The 21,979-nt window shown below is 41.6% G+C and overlaps 1 protein-coding gene across 1 annotated transcript in view; it reads right to left on the bottom strand.

The window, feature by feature from the left end:
• The window catches only part of ATG10 (autophagy related 10), an 83,412-nt gene that overhangs the window by 48,349 nt on the left and 13,084 nt on the right, over positions 1-21,979 (bottom strand). Inside the window, exon 2 of the mRNA XM_054177793.1 lies at positions 5,132-5,258. Coding sequence (XP_054033768.1) covers positions 5,132-5,258 — 127 coding nt within the window. The remainder of the gene's footprint in view (positions 1-5,131; positions 5,259-21,979) is intronic.

Here is a 21,979-nt window from a genome sequence, read left to right as displayed (position 1 = left end):
AGTAGTTGGAAGCTACAGTGCTGCTGGAAAACTACAACATAGCAGCCATCAGTGAAACTTGGTGGGATACTTTGACTAGAATCCTATGACTAGTTGTTCAGAAGGGACAGGAAAGGAAGAAGGGGGAGAGGTGTTTCCCTCTATGTTAAGAAGAGGATAGAACTGGAAGAGATGTCCATAAAATATAGCCATGAGCAAGACAAAACCTTATGAGTAGGAAGCAGAGACCAAAGCAAGAAGGAGAACCTTGTAGCTGATGTTTACTATAGGCCACCTGATCAAGAGGACCATACTGAGTTAAGTCTTCTTACTTCAGCTACAGGAAGCATCATGCTCAAATGCTCTCATCCTGCTGGGGGATTTCAACCACCCCCACATCCACTAGAAAAGGCACATAGCAAGCTGTAGGCAATCCAGGAGGCTGCTGCAGTGCCTCAATGATAACTTCTAAAGACAGGAAATAGACAGCACTCCCCAGGGGGACCTGGTGGTCACCAGTGCAGGGCAGCTCATCAGGGATGTCAAGACTGGAGGCAGGCTGGGCTACAACAACCATGCACTGCTGGAGTTCCCAGTCCTAAAGCACAGGAATCAGACAAAGCATAGTCAGGACCCTGAATTTTAGGAAAACACACCTCCAGCTCGTCAAGGATCAAGTCAGTAGGACCCCCTGGGAAAGGACCCTCTGAGACAAGGGATCAGAACAGGTATGGCAAATCTTCCCATGGAGCACAAGAGCTCTCAATCCTCAGGTGTAAGAAAAGGCAAGGAAGGGAAGAGACCAGCATGGCTGAGTCAAGACCTGCTGGTCAAACTAAAAGGCAGGAAGGAACTGCACAAGTAGTTCAAGCAGGGACAGGTATCTTGGGCAGAGCATAGGGATGCCACCTGGTTGTGTAGGCATGGGGTCATGAAGGCCAGGGTGTGGCTGGAGCTGAACTTGGCAAGGAATGTGAGTAACAGCCCAGCAAGAAGGGCTTCTGCAGATGTGTCAACCAGACAAGGAAAGTTAAAGAACATGTACCCCCTGTGGAAGAGGAATGGTGAGCTGGTAACAACACACCAGGAGAAAGCTGAGGCTCTCAACAACCTTCTGCCTCACTCCTCAGTGGCAATCTCTCTCCTCACACCTCCCATGTGTGAGGAGGACCACAAGACAGACACCAGAGGGACAAAGTGAAGACAAGGTTCATGACCACCTGAGAAACCTGAATGTGCACAAGTCTATGAAACCTGATGAGAAGCATTGTGGAGTCCTGAGGGAACTGGCTGCTCTAGTGGCCAAGCCACTCACCACGATACTTGAAAAGTCCTGGCAGACAGGTGAAGTCCCTGGAGACTGGAAGAAGGAAAAAATTGCACCCTTTTAAAAAGGGTTGAAAAGACAACCCCAGGAACTACAAACCTGCCAGTCTCACCTCTGTGCCCAAGAAGATCATGGATCAGATCCCCCTAGAAGCTCTGATGAGGCACACAGAGGACAGGGAGGGGATTCAAGACAGCCAGCATGGCTTTTACCAAGGGAAAGTCCTTGCCTGACCAGCCTAGTGGCTTTCTACAATGGAGTGACAACAGCAGTGGACAGGGGAAGGTAATGGATGTCATCTCTCTGGACTTCTGCAAGGCCTTTGACACAGCCTCCCACAACATCCTTCTAAGTTGAAGAGAGATGGATTCGATGGGTGAACTGTTCAGTGGGTAAGGAACTGGCTGGATGGTCATATCCAGAGGGTAGCTGACAATGGCTTGGAGTCCAGATGGAGACAGGTGACAAGTAGTGTCCCTCAGGGGTCCATACTGGGATCTGTGGTATTTAACACCTTCATCAATGATATGGCTATCAAGACTGAGTGCACCCTCAGAAGGTTTGGAGATGACAACAATCAGTGTGGTGTGGTTGATATGTCAGAGAGACAGGATGGAAAAGGACTCAGGGATACTAGTAGACAAAAAGCTGGACACAAGCCAACAATGTGCACTTGCAGCCCAGAAAGCAAATCACATCCTGGGCTGCATCAAAAGAAGCATGGCAAGCAGATCAAGAAAGGTGATTTTGCCTCTCTGCTCCACTTTGGTGAGACTTCACCTGTGGTACTGTGTCCAGCTCTGGGGCCCTCAACACAAGAAGGACATGGACCTGATGGAGCGGGTCCAGAAGAGGGCCCGAAAAATGATCAGAGGGCTGGAACACCCCTTCTATGAAGACAGGGCTGAGGGAGTTTGGGAGTTCAGCCTGGAAAAGGCTCTGAGGAGACCTTACAGCAGCCTTTCAGTACCTGAGAGAGGCCTACAGGGAAGCTGGGGAAGGACTGTTTGTAAAGGACATGTAGCACTAGGGCAAGGGGCAGCAGTTTTAAACTACAGAAGGGTAGATTCAGTCTGGATGTTATAAGAAGTTCTTTACTATGTGGGTGGCAGAACACTTAAACAGGTTGCTCAGGGAGGTGGTGAAGGCCCCTTCGCTGAGGCATTCAAGGTCAGGCTTGATGGTGCTCTGAGCAATCTGATCTAGTTGAGGATGTCCCTGCTGACTGCACAGCGGTTGGACTAGATGACCTCTAGAGGTCTCTTTCAACCAGCACATTCTAATAGCACAGATTTGGACAGATTGGCACCAGCTGCTGTTGTAACATAGAAGGTGAGGAACTGAATATTGCAAAACAAGCAAAACTACTTAGTCAGGTCAGGCAGAGGAATTATTATTTCCTAGGCAAGCCTCAAGGTGTAATGGCCATTTAACACACTGCCAGAGAGGAAGCAGAGATTTTAATTCAAACTCTGTGCCTTGCTGCTGGGGAAAGCAAGACAGGGCAGGGCTGTGGAAAAACTTGAAGGATTACAGCTCACCTTCACCTCCTGCAACAAGCTCTAATTACCTAGAAGATCAGTATGGACAGGATTCAAGGGAAACAAGAGACTTGTGAGGAGCCAGTTCTGTTACTTAAACTACAAGTAATGGTAGGAATTTAGACTAGGAAATTGATGCAGGTCTGATTATTTCAGATGAGGAATGCAGTGAATATTACTAGTTGTCTAAGAAACAAGGTGAGGAGTCTACCACATGAAGACAAACCTATTACCTCAGAGTTAGAAAATCTCAGGGCATTACATAAGAGTTTTCCTCACACCACATTCAGGAGACAAGATGAAAGATACTTTGCTCAGGTATCTCAAGTAGTGATGAGTGATGGTCTCTGCATGTTCCTGAAAACCCCTGTTGGGACCTTCAGACAGTGCAGGCAAATAACTTGCAGGGATGACAGAACTTTTAGTTTTCAAAAGGAAGGCATCCATAATTAGAGAATTCCAGCTAAAAATATTATAGGAAAAGCACTTCTTGCCAGCATTTTGTATCCTTCTGTCTTCAAGAGTCAAAGAATATTAAATCCTGAAGAGAACCCAGATGACTTGAGGAATTATCTAAATAAAGTCCTTGTTTTCCACTGTGAAAGGTTCCCAAGAAGTGTCTTAGAACATAATTGTACTTGTAGGAACAATTACAGTTTCATACTGCAAGGGGAGCTGTTGGCACATAATACTATGCTTGTGCATTAGATCATCCACTAGGTTCTGTAATATCCACTTCCAGCTATAAGGAGTCATGTTTCAACACCTCTGATTCCCTGATGCTGACAAGCTAAACAACTTGTTTTGTCTCTGGGAGCTCTTCTCTGGTGATTAACTGCTTATGGTGAATACTAATTATATGAAAGTACAGTACAGTAGAAATAGTGTCCTATTTCCTCTACCTGCAGCATCTCCATCCTCTTCTGAAGAGACACTGCACTATTAATTCAGCTAAAACCAGAAAGATGACATTTTTCAGGACCACAAATAGGTTAATCTGTCTCTCAAAGCAAAACTTTCTTATCTTCCTGTGTGCACAATAACTTTAAATGCAGAACATTGCACATTTGTAAATGCCTGCAATAATTCTAGAAATAAATCTGCAGCAGGATGTGTGCAAATGAGTTCTGTTGGTTGTAAAGGCAGAGCAGTGTCCCCAATTCCCCATGTCCCAGTTTGAAAATTTACCCCAAATTATCCATTCCTGAAACTGCACCTCAGACTAAGATCTTTCCACAGGGGAGTCTATGAGAATTTGTTCTTCAATTTTAAATCTAAAGTGCCTTTTAAAACGCTAACACTGCAAAATTAGAAACCATTAAACAGTATAAGGCAGAGAGTGATTAAATCTACCAAACACATTCAAAGCAGCTTAAGCTACTTTTTAATTAAAGAGGAAAAGATATCACTAGCAACATTCAAACATTTTTATCTAGATAAAGTTAGGAGATTATTCAAAACACAAAAGATGCTGATGCTACCACATAGGAGACTGTATGAAATGACTTGAAGATTTCAATCCCTCCGCCCTAGGTGGAGAGTCTGTGGTCAGAGAGGAACACAGCACAGCCAGTGCTGCAGTGTGATCACTCTATGGTTGCTGATTAAATAAGTGACACTAACAGCGGCCTTGGAAGGAGGCTGTGTGTTCCTCCTTCCTTCCTGACAGGATGGTGAGTAAAATCACAGTGGCTACAGCGACTGAATAACGGTAACAAGACATACATATCAGGGAGGAAAGAAGATCTGTTAATGTTTCAAGAGGCAATTCCAATAGACAGAAAATGGCAATACCTTAATGGTATCTTTTATTTTTAACCAGCAAATGTAAATAGAAAACGGTGTATGATTTTAAAGGTACATTAGGACTCCAGCCTTGTGGCTCAAATTCAGGCTCCAAAGAAACAGGCACAGTTCTGCTGAAGCACTGTAACTGTGTCCACTTATTGTGTAGTCAAATTCAAACCTGCAGCTTTAAGTTTTGTGTTTCTTTTAAAGAAAAGAACAAGAAAAATGACCAGCAGTTCTAGTCAACCGCAGGCAAGATGCCAGGAGCCAAAGATCAGCTTCCTTCAGGCTCAGATGATATCATCTACTCCAAGGTCCTGAAGCTCTGCATTGGGAGCATTATAAAATGTATTGGTGAAGAGCCTCATTTCTTACTTTCTTATTACATATGAACCCTACACTGTTCCTCAATTTAATACAAATTCTGTGTTCTTAACATCTGCTGTATCCAACACATTTTTATGCTTCCCTTTGCCTAATAGAAGATTGGTCTTACCTAAACAGCATGCCCTAAAATAAAGCACAGGTACTTGGTAGCTGCTGGAGTACAGGACATGGTACTCATAGCGAATCACTTCTTCTGTTGCACAAACTCCAGGTACTTGAGAATCTTCCAAAGACTCCTAAAACAACAAACATGAACACAGTAATACATCAGCTTCTGTATCTGAATCAAAGGAAAAATAATTACTACTGTTGTAATAAATTCAACGTACAAAATGGAAATAATGACAATCACCCCTTTCACAGGGGTGATTTCACCCACTGAAATTTCCAAAGGAATTTTTCAGTACTATCAAGAAAATCACAGAAGTCCAAAGTCCGCAAAGACATCTTCCAGACTTGCATCCACAGACTGTGAGGCATGTAAAAGCATTCACAGAACTGAGGTCTTTCTCAGCGCAAGCTGCTTTTGTAAGCAAAAGACAAAAGCTCTCTAAATTCTTTATGGCACAATAACTGGTACAATACGGTGATTATAGTTGCATCTCTCCTCATTACCTTTAGTATGGATCATTTTTAAAGTGTATCCTTAAATAATCTAGTTTTGCTTGCCAAAAGACAACTCAGATGTATCCACCAAACACTCTGTTCTACCTTCTTTAAAGGCTTTTTGCCAGAGGTTGCTTTTGCTAATAATATTTTTTAAGCTGAGACAATTATTTTTTTTCCTGCTAATGTTTTCAGGCATAAAGTAAGCAAAGTTTATTGTAGATCTGAAATAAATCAGAAGCGATGGAACTTACTGCATTGACATATACCCCAGCTGCAGCAGAAATTTCCTAACACTTCAAATTGTTATTCAAACAGTGCTAAGCACCCAGTTGTTCTGACTTTTCTAACAATTGTCAATACTCAACATCCCTGAAAATGGAACCCTTAAATTAATAACACCACTAAGATGAAATATTTGAACAAACTTTCCAAGAAGACACTATGGGTGTGGACTTGTTCAGTTTTCAAACCCTCAAATTTACATGCACAAACTAAGCAACCATAATGCCCCACAGGTTGGGTGTGCATTTCACAATTTGACTATTGCCAGGCAACTGAGAGTACTGGCTTGCTGTCCCTGTCCAAGGAAAATAAAGACAACTGAACAGAGAAGAAGAACCAGCAGCATCCTTTGAACACTATATGCTGTTTTATCACCCACAAAATTTAAAACTATTTGGCACTCTTATCTCACATCCTTAACTCAGCAATGAATTACCTATGAAGAGATATAAGAACTGGTAAACTGTAGCAGTAAGGACACACAGAATACTTCCAACTTATTTGACAGCCCACATAAAAACCATTTTTCCAAAATTCAGTGCACTAGACTATCAGATGTTGCTGCGACACACGAAGAGAAGATCACAAACAGAAAGCCCAGACTTTGTGAAGCTACATACCAGATTACTGTAAATACATTTTTAGACATTAAACGAGAAAATCATAGATCGTCACAGAACAGAAGGTTTCTGGGCAGCTGCAGGAATAGCTGATTTTAGCTTATCGGGAAACAGATATCTAAAGCACTGAAAAGAAATGTTAAAGAAAGAGCTTTCTCTGTTAACCTAGTTTTAAAAACTGTATGTGAAGGGATACTTAAGAGAAAATGCCAGAATGGACACTGATGATTTCTGCATTTGACTTCATGAGCCCGGTGACGCTAGGTACACTATGCCCAGTTCCCACATGGATGTGTAACAGAATAAGAAGGCAAGGTTCTTTGCCTCCTCACAGATGTCATATGATGCCATCAGACATGAAATACAAACTAAAAAAATCTCTCTCAAGGAAAAAGAGATTTCTTTTCCACAGTAAGCTGAACATTCTTTAAAATGGATCCCTTTTCAAATGCTTCAGAGAAAATAGTAAAAGAAATAACAGTAGCAGACTGTGGGAAAAGAAAGCAAAAATCATGTACATATTGTCTTTCAAGTTTGTAGGGGTGAGAAAGAGTCCATATTCAAAGCTGAAGCTACATCAAAATTTACAAAAACCTTTTGTATCAACCTCCTGGAATTAAAATCATACTGCAATGTTTCATCAGATATTAGCTTACCTGGCCCTAGAAAAAATACTTCTCCTGGAGATGGCAAAACTACTTGTTTATGGCAAGACTACTTGTTCATGTATTAAATACTACTGTTCCAGAAAAAAGCTTTGTGTACATACATATATATATATTATCTCTCCTGTTTTCTGGGCATAAAGGTAACATGACTGCATACTCTCATATAGACACTGATGTCTATTTTTCATTGTTTTAGACTGAATGGTAAAGAAGCCATATTCTTTACTACTTCCAAATGACGAGGAAAAGAAGTTAATACTCACTCAAAAATTAAATACTCAAAGATATATACCCTAAGGGGAAATGTGCTTTATAAAAACTCTACTTGCTATCTCACAAAGTCATAAATTAAGCTAGGAACAACTCCATCATTAAGAATTCAACTTACTGAATTAGCATAGACTTCAGCTGTAAAGCAGTTTCTACCTTTATCTGTTGGATTAGGAAAAGGAAAGCAATGGAGTGACTTTCTAATTCCACTCTTCCTTGAGAAGGCCACTGTGAAATCTTAAGAATTCTTACCATTACTAGAGGTACATTAGATGGTGAAATACTTCCCAAAATATCCCATTACTTCCAGAGAAAGGCCATTTCATTCAGAAGTGTCCTTCCCAGAACACACACATAGTTTGATGGCAGAAGAGGCAGCAGAGAAGAAGAAAGCTTTACTGCTTTATTCTTTTGGAGAGCAGAATATGTTTGAACACGTTTGTTTTGCATTACCCTGAATTTTTTTTGACTGATAGTTTATGCAGTTTCTGAAATCAAGCTTTCAGTTGAATGCAAAGCTTCTGCTCTGTAACAAGTTGGACTTCAGGCTACTACACAGCTTCTAATACTTATTCTAAGTAATTTTGTGATATTCAGATCTTTCTCAGCTGTTTCCAGTGACAAATGGGCACATTGTATTTGTGATCTGCATACAAAGGCAGATAGCTGAATCCCTCTTAGGGCTACCTATAATCCCCTTTCCTTTCAGTAAACAGCAGTTTTGAGGTTCCTTACATAAAAAGATACACCACTGATGTGTAATCCTGTACTTTACAGTTTCTGAAAGTACAGTATTTATGCAGGGAAAGTACATTTTGGAGACTGAAAGTTTTGATGGTATCTCCCTAGCTGATGAGATGAACTTTGCTGATGAGATGAATAAAATGAGTACAGTCATTTTAGGTGATCTTTGGAACATCGAAAAAAAATCTATGCATGGCTGAATAAAGCCATGGAGCCTCAGAAGAGTTTTACCTCAGACCAAAAGATTTATTTTTCACTCTTTAACCAACTGATATGGCCATAAATATAAAAAATCAGGTGTAACAAAAGAAACCCCATAGAAATCTATTTGTACATGCATGTCATATGATACCCTATTTACTTTTCTTTTCAACTAATTGATTCCTCTTTTTGTGTGTATATTTGCTTTCTGAGCTAATGCTGAATTTTAGTTAATGTACTAGGCAATATTTTTTGTAACTGCTGCAAAATTCGCACGTCTGCACACCGCAAAACAATTTCACAGTTTTGCTTAGATCTTGTAAAGACCCCACATCAACACCACCACCAAAAAACCCTGAAACATGAACAAAATTGTGTTCCTTAACAATGCCATGAAGTAATTTGATTTCTCTTTTTTTTTTTTTGGTTTCTGCTTTGCAAATTTGCTTGTGTGCTTACCATGCTTCAGGTTAAAACTGTGAATCCAGGACTCACCGACTGTTTCCTAAACAAATGGGGAAGCTGTCATCAGGAAGCATCTGCTCCTCTATTGCTCTCACGTAAAATCACTCTCCTGCTATCAGAACGGACTATTGAGCAGATGTTTAAAAGCAATGTATGTATTAGAAAAAAGATAAGCAGCAACTACCTAATTAATTATATTCGTTCCATCATAAATGAATTATCACTAATTTTAATTGATATAAAATTGTTCTCAGCCTTTAAGTATCCCCTAAACAAATTAAGTCAATTTGTTCCCTTTAAAAGGCTAAATTATTCAAATCACTAGATAAGAAATGATGCTGCATGTCATTCTGAAGGCAAAATAATGTATTTGTACTATTTTTATTCCTCCTGATGAAGAAGCAAAGCTTAAAACCCTTGGCAACAAGTTAATTTGACAGCAGGGGAGAGTCAATAGTGTGTTTTGATACTCTTTAGTAGAAACTGTGCTCCACAAACTGCAGAGCAGCAGGAAGGTATGGGTTAAGGCAGGTCACCTTTGGAGGGAGGGCTCCAAAGGAAAGGGAAGGGCCAGGGAAGTGACAGATAGGGTAAACTGGGAAGGTGACAGAACCAACAAACAACAAAAAAAAAAAGATTTTTGTCTGCTGACACCAAACATTTCCCTCTCCCCACCTCTCCTGCAGAGGCTGGCTAACCCAGCCTTCCTTGCTCAGCTCAATTTCCCTTTGAAATGCAGAAGCAAGCCCTAATGCCCTTTTTTGGGGAAAATCTAAGAGAAATGGTTTAAAGAACAGCAGGCACATTTCTCCTGAAACTTGCCTTTCTCCCAATTCCCATGTTCCTCATCTCTTTTCTTGCTGTCTTGACCTCTATTTCCTCCTGCTACAGGCCAGCCTCCTGGGAAATTCTCGTGCAGGAGCATGGCAGGATTGGGCTGCAGGCAGGAAAGGGAGGAAGAGGTGACGCAGGCACATTTACTGGTATTGCTAGTTTCATTGTGAGGGGAGAAAAGGAGGAGATGCAATTGAGATTAGTAAGCAAATCTGATTTCATTGCTTGAAATACATTTACACTTAATTTAATTTCAGCCTCTGAAGTTGAAAACAAATGTATCACTGTTTCTCCAAGTTGGTGTCTCTTTTTCTTCAGAGATGACTGTAAGCTACCCTATGAAGCACAAGAACTCTCAGGGAGCAGTTCCCCTCCCTGTTCAACACTTTCCCTTTGGCAAATAGTGAGATCTGAACATGAAAAATGAATGGTAGGACAGTGTTCATCAGATAGCACTAAACCAGAGCTTAATGTGAAGGGTGTGGCAGCATGGTGAGATTGTATCTGCACTCTTTATTCTTCCTCCTGGGTGTTCTCCACATTTATTTGGACTATGTCTCACTTTTTGCCTGCAGCCCCCATGGGTCTAGTCTCTACAGGTCATTTTGCTGCTGTTTTTGTTCCTCCTGTGCAGTCTCCAATCATTCCCCACCCTTACACAGACCTTGAATCTCCAGATCTGATCCCTGGTTGCACAGGAGTAGCGGTGGACCTCTAAGCAGCAGCCCACCTCACACAATCACAAGCTCAGACTGTGCCTGCAAGCTGGATGATGGCAGGAGATGGAAGCTTGGCTGACTGAGTGAAGGCTGAACTGCCGGCACACCCGGTGCCTGGATTCAAGTTTCAAGATGAAGTATTGCTTGAAAATTGCAAGGATGCCTAGAAAATGGAGAGGAAAAATAATAAAAATCTCCTTGCAAAAAAAATAAACATGCTGAGCAACAAAAAACAGCAACAAACCAAGGTTTGCAGGAATCCCAAAACCATACTACAGAATGGGGATATTTTTATTTTAATATTGTAGGAGAATTTCAGTTTGCATTAAGTGATTGTCAGTATTTTCTGTTCACTATTAAATATTCATACTATGCTAAAATTTATAGGCTCTAATCAAACTTGCCACACTGTATCATGGCCTGTAAAAATGCATAAAAATGTGGACATCTTCCTGAATAATTTAAGTGTAAGATGAATGGTGTACAAATATCTTTGCCACCAATTACAGTGTTTTTATATACAATAATAAAATGCTCTTTTATGTGAAGTATATATGGGGAAACAACAATCTCCATGTGTTTTCCGGTGCTGCCATCACTCCTAAGAGTTAAGCTGGAATAGAATAGAATGGAATAGAATAGAATTAACCAGGTTCGAAGAGACCTTTGAGATCATCAACCTATCATCCAACACCACCTAATCAACTAAACCATGGCACCAAGCACCCCATCCAGTCTCTTCCTAAATACCTCCAGTGAGGGTGACTCCACCACCTCCCTGGGCAGCACATTCCAATGGGCAATCACTCTTTCTGGGAAGAACTTCTTCCTAACCTCCAGCCTAAACCTCCTCTGGTGCAGCTTGAGACTGTGTCCTCTTGTTCTGGTGCTGGTTGCCTGCGAGAAGAGACCAACCCCCAGCTGGCTACAACCTCCCTTCAGGTAGTTGTAGACAGCAATAAGATCTCCTCTGAGCCTCCTCTTCTCCAGGCTAAGCAACCTCAGCTCCCTCAGTCTCTCCTCATAAGGCTTGTGCTCCAAACCCCTCCCCAGCTTTGTTGCCCTTCTCTGGACATGTTCCAGTGACTCAGTATGTTTCCTAAACTGAGGGGCCCAGAACTGGACACAGGACTCAAGGTGTGGCCTAACCAGTGCTGAGTACAGGGACAGAATGACCTCCCTGCTCCTGCTGGCCACACTATTCCTGATACAGGCCAGGATGCCATTGGCTTTCTTAGCCACCTGGGCACACTGCTGGCTCATCTTCAGCCTACTATTGACCAGCACCCCCAGGTCCCTTTCTGCCTGGCTGCTTTCCAACCACTCTGACCCCAGCCTGTAACACTGCATGGGGTTGCTGTGGCCAAAGAGCAGAACCTGGCACTCAGACTTGTTCAACCTCATGCCCTTGGATTCTGCCCATCTCTCCAGCCTGTCAAGGTCCCTCTGCAGAGCTCTCCCACCCTCTAACAGACCAACACCTGCCCCCAGCTTGGTGTCATCTGCAACCTTACTGATGATGGACTCATCCAGATCATCAATAAAGATATTGAAGAGGATGGGGCCTTGCACTGATCCTTGGGGTACACCACTAGTGACTGGTTGCCAGCTGGATGTGGCACCATTAACCACCACTCTCTAGGATCAGCTCTCCAGCCAGTTCCTAACCCAGTGCAGAGTGATGCTGTTCAAGCCATGGGCTGACAGCTTGGCCATGAGTTTGCTGTGGGGGACGGTGTCCAACGCCTTGCTGAAGTCCAGGTGGACTACATCTGGGACCTCTCCAGTGAGCCAAGACTGCTGAAAACTGATGGAGAGCAGCTTGTCCAGCTCATCTGCCAGCTCTCTCAGCACCTTAGGATGGATCCCATCTAGTCCCATGGACTTGTGGGCATCCAAGTGTCTAAGGAGGTCTCTAACTACTTCCTCCTGGATCACAGGGGAACTACACTGCTCCTTGCCTCCATTTGCCAGCTCAGGAGGCCAGCTGTCTGGAAGACATTCTGTCCTGCTATTAAAATTTGAATCATCTGCCTTTTCCTCACCTTTTGGTACTATTTTCCCCTCTGTTGTCCTTTCTCCTACTCTTGCTATTAATGTATTTGTAGAAGGAGTTTTTGTTGTCCTTCATAGCAGAGGCCAGTCTGAACTCTAAAGGGCTTTTGCCTCTCTAATTTTTTTCCTGCATGACCTAGCAACATCCTTACACATTCCAGGGGTTACCTCACCTTCCATCCAAAGATGATACACCCTCTTTTTTTTCCCTTAATTCCTTTAGAAGCTCATTGCCCAACCAGGCTGAAGGTAACAGTATGAAGGTAACAAAAGAGCTCTGAGGAAGTTACCTTACAGATTTATTTCCTGTATGGCGCTACAAAATCCTCCCCATTACCTTCAATTTCTTCAAATTCAGTTAGCCATGTGAAGAACCTCATTAAATACTGCCCCTCCACAACAGAGATAGAAAGTGGTCCTTAAATTACTCAGTGAAGTTCCCACGTGCTGTGTCCAAAGAGTCTTCTTGTAGAAGACACAGCTACCTTGAAAAGTCACTAAGCCACCAATGGAAAAACTCAGAGGAGAGTTCATGTAAACAGGCAATGGAATCCTTTGGGCACAGAGATTCCTGAAATACTTCATTTCCCAATGGAAAGTCTGACTGAAGTCAGCACCCTGACTCTTATGCAGCTAAAGAATCCAGACATTATTAGAATCAGTATTTTCTCACAAAAAGTACCATAGGTTACTAACCAAAAAACCCCAAAAAACCAACACAACAACAAAAAAATGAAAAAGAAAAAAAAGAAAAAAAAAAACAAAACACCAAAACCCCACAGAGTCTTTTGTCATTCAAGGCATTCCAGAAGACCAAAACCAAAACTTCCATCCCCTCCAAAAATGCAGGACATAAAACTGCAGCAGTCCTTCATGCATTAACATTCACTTCTAATGGATGGAAATTAGATTTGTCTTTTGCTTGCTTTAAAATAGCTATCACAAGTGAAAACAAAATCTGTTCAAGCAAAAGAAGCAATGGACCATGAAAACAGAACAATTTTGAATCTTTTCTTCACATAAAGGTGGGGAATTCCCTCAAAATCATTCTTCACTCTTCCTGGCTTGTCACATATAAAAACCAAAACTTGGTGGGTTTCCTACTCCCTCAGGAAAAAAGAAAGAGAAAACAAACAAATAAACAAACAAACACCTTTTCTCCTCTTTATGTTTGGAGTATAAGACTCCATGCTTAAAAGAAGGATACATGCAAAGTTACAAACACACCCTGTGCAAAAGGACAGAGCAACCTCATCTGTAAGATGTGGAGATGCATTTAATTCCACTGCCTCCAACCAGTAATTTTGGCAATACTATTTCCAGGAATTACACATTTATAGCAGTCCTTCCTTCTAAGTGTGGTGAGATGAGAAGCAATTAGAGATGGTGGCACCTGTACCTCCTGTTTTTTGCTTCTAGTCTTTCTGTAAGGACAAATAAGGTTTGGAGACTACTCTGCAGGTGACCCTCTCCAGGGACAGATCATCCAGCCTCTTTTTCTGAGTACTGTAAAAAATTAGTCCAAAGTCCTTTCTCTGTCTCATCCAATGTATACTTAGTTATTCCATATGAAACAGAATGCCTTCCACAATACCTTAACACCCAATGAGCAGCTTCCAGCCCCTCTGCTAAAGGAAAGAACTGAAATCAGGACCACCTTCAGCTTCCCTCACACTACTTGCCAATACAGACCAACCAGCATTGCAGAATCACAGAATATATCTGTCTGGGAGAGACTTCAAAGATGATCAAGTCCAACCCTCAATCCAGTATGGAATGGTCAACACTAAACCATGTCCCTAAGCACCAGGTCTACACACTGCTTGAACACTCCCAGGGACCCAGCCCTGCCCCAGCCCTGGGCAGACCATTCCAATGTCTGATAACCCTCTCTGTGAAGAACTATTTCCTAGCATCCACCCTGAACCTCCCCTGGTGCAGCTTGAAACCATTTCCTCTAGTTCTGTCACTTGACACCAAGGAGAACAGGCTGGCCATCTCCTCCCTGCAACCTCCCCTCAGGTAGCTGTAAAGAGTGATTAGGTCTTCCCTCAGCCTCATCTTTCCCAGACTGAACAACCCCAGCTCCCTCAGACGCTCCTCATAGGCCACGTGCTCCAGGCCCTTCACCAGCCTTGTTGGCTTTCTCTGGACATGCTCCAGAACCTTCCTATAGTGAGTGGCCCTGAACTGAATACAACACTTGGCATGTGGCCCCACCGGCACTGAGCAGAGAGAGATGTTCACCTCCCTGTTCCTTCTGGCCACTTTGTTTCTAATACATGTCAGGATGCCACTGGCATTCTTGGCCACTGCAATGGGTTGGGGCAGACCTCCTCTCCACCACGGGCAGAAATAACGACTCAGACAAACAGATTGCAAAAGTGATGGAAAGTTTAAATAGAAAGCAGTGAGTGTGTACAGAAAGCCAGAAACACAGTGACAGAAGAAACCCCAAAACATACCCAAGAATGTCCCATCCCCACCCGGGGGTACACCCAAACCCCCCCCCCCAAACCCCCCCCCTCCCGCCCAGGGCTCCTCCCCCTGCAACCCAGCCTTGGGCCTGGGCAGGCCCAAGGGAGGCAGCTCATGCCATTTTACCTAGGCAGCAGCAGGGCACAAAAGAGGAAGTGAAGACCCTGCGTGGATGTTTTATAGGGGAGCAGAGGATTCTGGGTGAAATAACCTGGTTTGCTGTGACCACCTAGTGGGCTGGACCCTTTTGGGACCTCCCAGGTGTGGTCTGTGCAGTGGCATCCAGGCCAGCACCCAGCCTAAACCACCACAGCCACCTGAGCTGCTGAGTATCAATCCCTCTCCAAGCTGCAGATTTCCAACCACATATCCATGAGGCTGTAACTTACTGTGAGGTGCTGTGATGCAGGTGCAGGTCCCGGCACTTGGCCTTGTTGAACTTCATACAATTAGCCTTGGCCCATTGGTATAACCTGTCTAGGTGCCACTGCAGAGCCTCCCTAGCCTCTAGCAGATCAACACAGCCACCCAGCTTGATGTCATCTGCAAATTTACTGAGAGTGCACTCAATCCCTTTATCCTGATAATTGATAAAGATATTAAAGAGGACAGGACCCAGTACTGAGCCCTGGGGGATGCTACTAGTGACTGAGGACCAGCTAGTAAACAGCAGCTCCATTCACCATCTCCTCTGGATGTCTTTTGCAGGACACATTTTGGCACTTGTGTTCTCAGAAGCCTTCCTAGAACCAGTCCTGAAATGGGCCATGGAAGCATGGCATGACCTGCCTGGGATTGTCAATGGCAGGGTAAGATTTCTTCTGGACCACATTTTGGCTGGTCCTTTAGTGGATACAACCTCAAGTGATATAAATGTGTGAATTTTCCTACTCCAGGGCTACAGAAAAAAAAACTATGTTTAACAGAAATTTTGGAATTTGCTTTGCAAGCCATCATAAGAAACAAGTGCAAAACAAACCAGCCCTCAACAGTGCTACCACAAGCCAAAGGTGCATGCAGGGGTGTACAGTTTTCAAGGGTCAAAATAAATAGATCCAGCAGGTATAAACTCACATTGCTGCAGTCAGTTTGCTATAATTATTAGAGTAATAGAAAAAATAAACTTCACACAGAAGCAAAGTTTTATGCCATTGAAAATTTCAACCAGACACACAAAATCCCAACAGCAGTATTTGAATATGAATACAGAATACAACAGAATACAACATTAACCAGGTTGGAAAAGACCTTTGAGATCATCAAGTCCAACCGATCACCCAACACTGTCTAATCAACTAAACCATGGCACTAAGTGCCTCATCCAGTCTCTTTTTAAATACTTCCAGTGATGGTGACTCTACCACCTCCCTGGGCAGCCCATTCCAATGGCCAATCACTCTTTCTGAAGAATATCTTCCTAACATCCAGCCTAAACCTCCCCTGGCACAGCTTGAGACTGTGTCCTCCTGTTCTGTCACAGGTTGCCTGGGAGAAGAGACCAACCCTCACCTGGCTACAACCACCCTTCAGATAGTTGTAGACAGCAATTTTTCCCATTATTTTTGTCATTATCTTGCATTTGTGTAAATTGGAACAGGTTCTTACTTCAAAGTGAAGTATTATTTCACAAGATTATTCCTTTTTTTAACTCAGGTGCTTCCAGCATGGGGCTCTATGTTTCATAATAACATGTGTTATAATAGGCAAAATGAAAAAAAAGAAGCTGCTACACATGAAGGCAAAGGCATCAGTTCAGCTGTATTTTAGGTCAGTTTTATTTTTTTTAGAACAAGGATTATTATTTCTGCTTTGAGAATCTCAGCAGCAACCCAGTTTTGGCCATGCTTAATTCAATGGGGAGACTGACAGCAAATGCCTACAAACTTTTCCTTTAGAGAAGACAAACGCAAATCCTCATTAATTTCTGAGATGGGAAACTGTATGAAAATGTGCCAAGACTGACAGACAGTGTTTAGCAGTAATTCAAGTGAAAAAGTTACAGACAGAAATGCTCAAATTGTCACAAAATCTGGCATTATAAAGCCAAGAAATGTGGAGTTAAAGGTTACAATTAAAAGCAGATGAATGGGAAGTGGGGATGGTGCAGTCCTGGAGCTGTTTGCTGTGTTACAGGCGTGGCCTGTCCTTGTAGTGGGGCTGGGCAAATGCTTCAGGGAGGCTGCTCTGCACCAGTATTCACCCATGACACTGTCAGGGAAAGGCAGTCTTTCTGGGACAGTGACTGACTGTCCTAAGTATAACAGTCGAATGAAAAAGAAAATAGTATCTGATAAAGTTAGTATCTGTCAAAAATGACACAACTTAAAAAGTTTCCTGTGATGCTAATCTAAGCTTGGCCATACCCCATATTATATAAGCACAAGAATTAGAAACAATAATCATAAACCATGTAGCTTAATTACAGCTGGTTTATTTGAATATGAGAGATCCAATTAAACTAGCTCTACTTTAAAGCTGAAGTATGAGAGTATTCTCTCATTAACAAAATATTCCAAATTTAAAATAATCTTAATTAAAAAAATTAACTACCACTAAAAGGAATTGTGAATACCCTTGTCAGTCCTAAAAAGGATTCAAAATAAATCTGTATTTGTTGCCACACTTTCACAAAATTAGTAGCACATTATGATCCAGTGATGTTTTCTTTTTGGAAGCATATAGATGTAATAAATATTTATTTTTGTTTTATGGAACAGGACCAGACCCTACCAAACCAAGTAACTTCAGCTTTCCTTTCCTCTGAAAGCCTCTTAATTTTATTCATACATGATGTGACACAGATGTACTGACTTTCTAGTCTCTAATCACTGTTATACAGGAAATGCAAAGGTCTGAATTCAGATTTGGGCAGGTCAAAAGCCCTTCAGTTCATTTTCAAACACAATACCCTGTAAGACCATTCCAGGTATTAATAAATATAATGTTATCAAGCGTCACTGATCACAACCAGCCCAAACATATATTGAAGACATTCATAGTGGCTGGATAGAAAGCACTGAATAACTTCTTTTATTAATGTGATTTCAAATGAAAACTGCCACGCTGTATTACATGATACTATTAATTTTCAGGAATGCAGCACATAATAGATCTCAATGCAAATTTATCTGCTACCAAGCTTTACAAGGAAGTAATTGTGGTTTGACAAAATGCAGCTAAAATTTGACAAAATTCAGATGAGAAGACACAATGCAATATATTCCTGCAATTAAAAATTGCCTGTTAGGGCATTATCTAACAATAAAGATAGCTATAGTACATTCCTACGGCTCAGTAACACAACTGGGAGACTGCTGTGGAAAACCAAAGAAAACAGAGAAGTGGAGAAGAATCTCAGCTAAAGTAACAGACAGCCAAGAGCTTTGTACAACTCAATACAACTGCACCTGGAAGCCAGCTATGCTTCGAAACGAAGAATTTGGAATTTGCTTTACAATTCTTTCAAGCCAAACAGAAAATCTCTATGAATAATTCACAATGTTTCTGCCTGGACTGCATCTTCTAACAGCCTCCTTCTTCATGGAAACTCTCTTTTATATGACAAGAATGCCCAGCACAGAACTAGGAATACTCAAAATATTTCCGCCACAGTATAGGGTAGAAAACACCTGTAATGGTCACGGTCCACCACCACATAAATACCAGTGACCAGAACCACCACTGTTATCAGAATGCTTGCACCAAAATGGTACATGTTGTACATAGCTGCTCTTGACCAAACTCAAGCACAGTGCTCCTACAGAACTTTTGCACTCATACAAATGCCACATAATGTTAATTAATTAATTTCTCTCAGCACTAGGCAGAGGGATGTAAAGAGATTCTTCTGTACACAGCTGTTGACAAGTAATCCTGCTTTTGCTTCATACATTTTATAAACGAGCTATGCTAAATACTTCAACCAATTAGCAAATTGTTGCAAACAAATGTTCATTTTTTTAATTCTTTGGGAGCAGCAGAAACTGGAGAAGGGAAAGTAGAGCTGGTATGTTTGCCTCCTCCATCTCAATGCTGTATTCACCTGTGTTGCAAAGCTCCTCATGCTGTGTGGGGAAACTCAAAGGCACATTTTTTTTACCTCAGAAGAGCACTTCAGACATCAAGTCCAAAGGCAACACCCCTCCTGTTCCACTTAGTATGAGTTACTCAATGCTTGATGAAGCAGAGAACACAGCCCTGGTGAATGACACCCTGTCACACTAGCCTCCACAGGTGATTTTTGTGCTCAGAGGGTGCAAAGCCTGAAAAGGCTCCACAGCCCAAACTTCCCTGACAGTATCAGAAAGTGATTCATCCAGTATCCCACAGGATACAAGACGTGAGGAAAGAGCTAGTAATTGCATACATGTGCAGAGAAAGAACCAGAACATCTCTTTGACTGTTGTTACGTTTTCTCTGCCGTTCTTTCTTTCAAAAGCTACTCTGTGGCTACTGAAGTTAATTTATCCCTTCAATTCAATTAAGGTATATCAGGACTATTTCATGTATTCATCTCCATTTACAACTAACTGAAATCATAGCTAAGACGATGAAGTATTTAATTGGTTAAATTGCTCTTGCTTTTCAAAACTGAGATATTCCAAGTGTCCCAAAGGCATTTAATTCCAAAACAGGAAGCCGAATAGGAGAGCGCTCAGTAACTCTAATCGTGTGCAGATCTCTTGGAAAGTATTTTCCTAAACATTTGCTGAAAGAACCTTTTATTGTACTGCGTGCTGCTGCATGTACCCCAAATAGGATCCCAGAGAAATGGCAAGATATTTACTACTTAAATTATTTCTGGTTATGTAAAGGAATCACTCTAGAATCAAATACAAGAGTACTTTCCTAAATATTAAACTTCAGTCATGTGCAAAACAAAGGAAGTAGGGAAAGCAAAAGCAACTAGAATTACATTAAAGATGTATTTTTAATTCCCATACGATAACCTAAATCATAAGGCAGAGGCTGTGAGTGGTACTGCTGCACAAAAAATCAAAGCCACGATTTAATTGTTTTCTTTCTTAACTTCTGTTTATAGGTTTCTGCAACTCAACTGCAATCCCTGGAGGAATAATTGTAGAAGAAAGGCCTGGTGTCCATATGATACTTTGAACACTACTGCCGAGGTCCCTATTCTGTAATGTTTCAGGTAAAAGAGGACTTCTGCATTTTTGACTTAGTGCTGAGTCTGGAAGTAATAGGGGAGCAGATCAAGAATTTGTGGCTGTAGGAATCAGTTTCCAAGTACCATGATCTTTAATATGTTGAATTCTACAAGACAGTATGCAGTTGATGGAAAAAGGGCAAACACTGGCTTTTTAAATAATTCATATGTGTTCACAAACACTGAATACCTATGTATAGTGTAAGTGTAGTTATGTGGAATTTAATTCATAGTGGATGGTAATTTTTCCCTGAAGGACCCCTTGCCTCATTCAGCAAACATGACAGACAGACAGCAGCAGTACCCTTTTTACCCTTCTCACTCTACATGTGACTTCCAAGACCCATAGGGAGCAAAAGCATAAGAAACTCCAGTGCATGTCCCTCATACTCACAAGAAACCCTAATTCTTCATTTCTCCAGAATTGACTCAAAGAGCTATAGCAGGAAGAGGAAGATGTTCAAAGAAATGAATGTTTCACGGAACTTTCAGTGTACTTGGTGATTCTTTGAGATTTGCCTTTTCAAGAGAAGGAAACCGGAGGTACAACATCATAGCATTGACCAGCAGACAACTTACCCATTAGCTCTGGAGCATTTAGGAATGTTTTGTTGTTGGCAGGCATTCACAAAACTGACCTCTCTCAACAAAAGGGCATCATTTGAGCATGCGTTACTCATGCTTACAGTTACATCCAGCATAGTCAGTAAGTGTTCTGAAAACAGGAAATCGGGAGAGAAGTGTTGTGAAAGATTTATCTGTGATCCAAAAAAGAGAGTAAAATTGTGAAGAAACAGTAAAATGTAATAATTTCCCTTTTTTCCTAAAAGAAAAAAAAAAAGAGGAAAAGTGATAGAAGCATCACTAAAAAGAGGGAGTATGGACTACTGTTCACACTTTGTGGAAGGGGTGGTTTTGAGTGATACAGGAGACAGGGATAGGTCAAAGGGAAGCACACTGATTTAAGAACTCTGGCAGCACTTAGAATTATAGAATCAACCAGGTTGGAAGAGACCTTCAAGATCATCCAGTCCAACCTTCTGACAGATACCTTCTGCAAGACTTGGAGCAAGATGGCACAGTATACTCTCCCTTTAAGAGAAAACACTGTCAGTACCTACGTCCCATAGGTGAAAGCTGCAGAGAGATAAAAGTAATGCAGATGAAGTTACTCAGCTTAGGTCAAAAATCACCTAGGTGAAGAACTACAAAAATAGGATCCACAAGAGTACAAATAGTGCCAACAGGATTTTACTTGGATAGAAATCTCTCAAGTAGTGTAGAGCGATTAGTACTGCCAGGAACTGCTGGAGACAATGCTTCTAGTATTGGCAAGACTCACTTTGCCTTAGATGTGATATTTGACTAATTTCTTCACCAAAAAGTCACTGAATTAACAACAACAAAAACTTTCATGTGGATTAATGAAGTTTCAAGATGATTATAGGGTAGGTGCTTATGTATAATAAACCTGGCTCAAAGATTTCAATTACATTTAAGTACAAACAAATACATTAAGACAGAGGCATGTATGATATTAGGCTCAAAATCTCATAATCAACGAATTGCAAGACTGCAAATTTGGTGGGAATCTCTCCACTGTCAGACTGGCAGAGATCACTGACATTTTAATGCCTTGGACAGAAGATCAGAGTGTGCTCTGCTTCCTAGGATCAGCTAGGAATTTTACAAATTAAAGGAATGGCTGTTGGTATTTTACAACAGATTTTCACTTTCTATGATGAACCGAGAAACAAATTTTGTCCTGTAAGACACAGATGATCATACAACAGGTATTTTCTGGACCCTCCTGTACTGAGCATCTGTTTGAGAGAAACTATCCAT

Source organism: Dryobates pubescens, chromosome Z, assembly GCF_014839835.1.
Source record: "Dryobates pubescens isolate bDryPub1 chromosome Z, bDryPub1.pri, whole genome shotgun sequence".
In the NCBI taxonomy this organism is placed as follows: Eukaryota; Metazoa; Chordata; class Aves; order Piciformes; family Picidae; genus Dryobates; species Dryobates pubescens.
The sequence above is the reverse complement of the archived record's forward strand: the minus strand, read 5'-3'. Positions and strand labels throughout refer to the sequence as shown.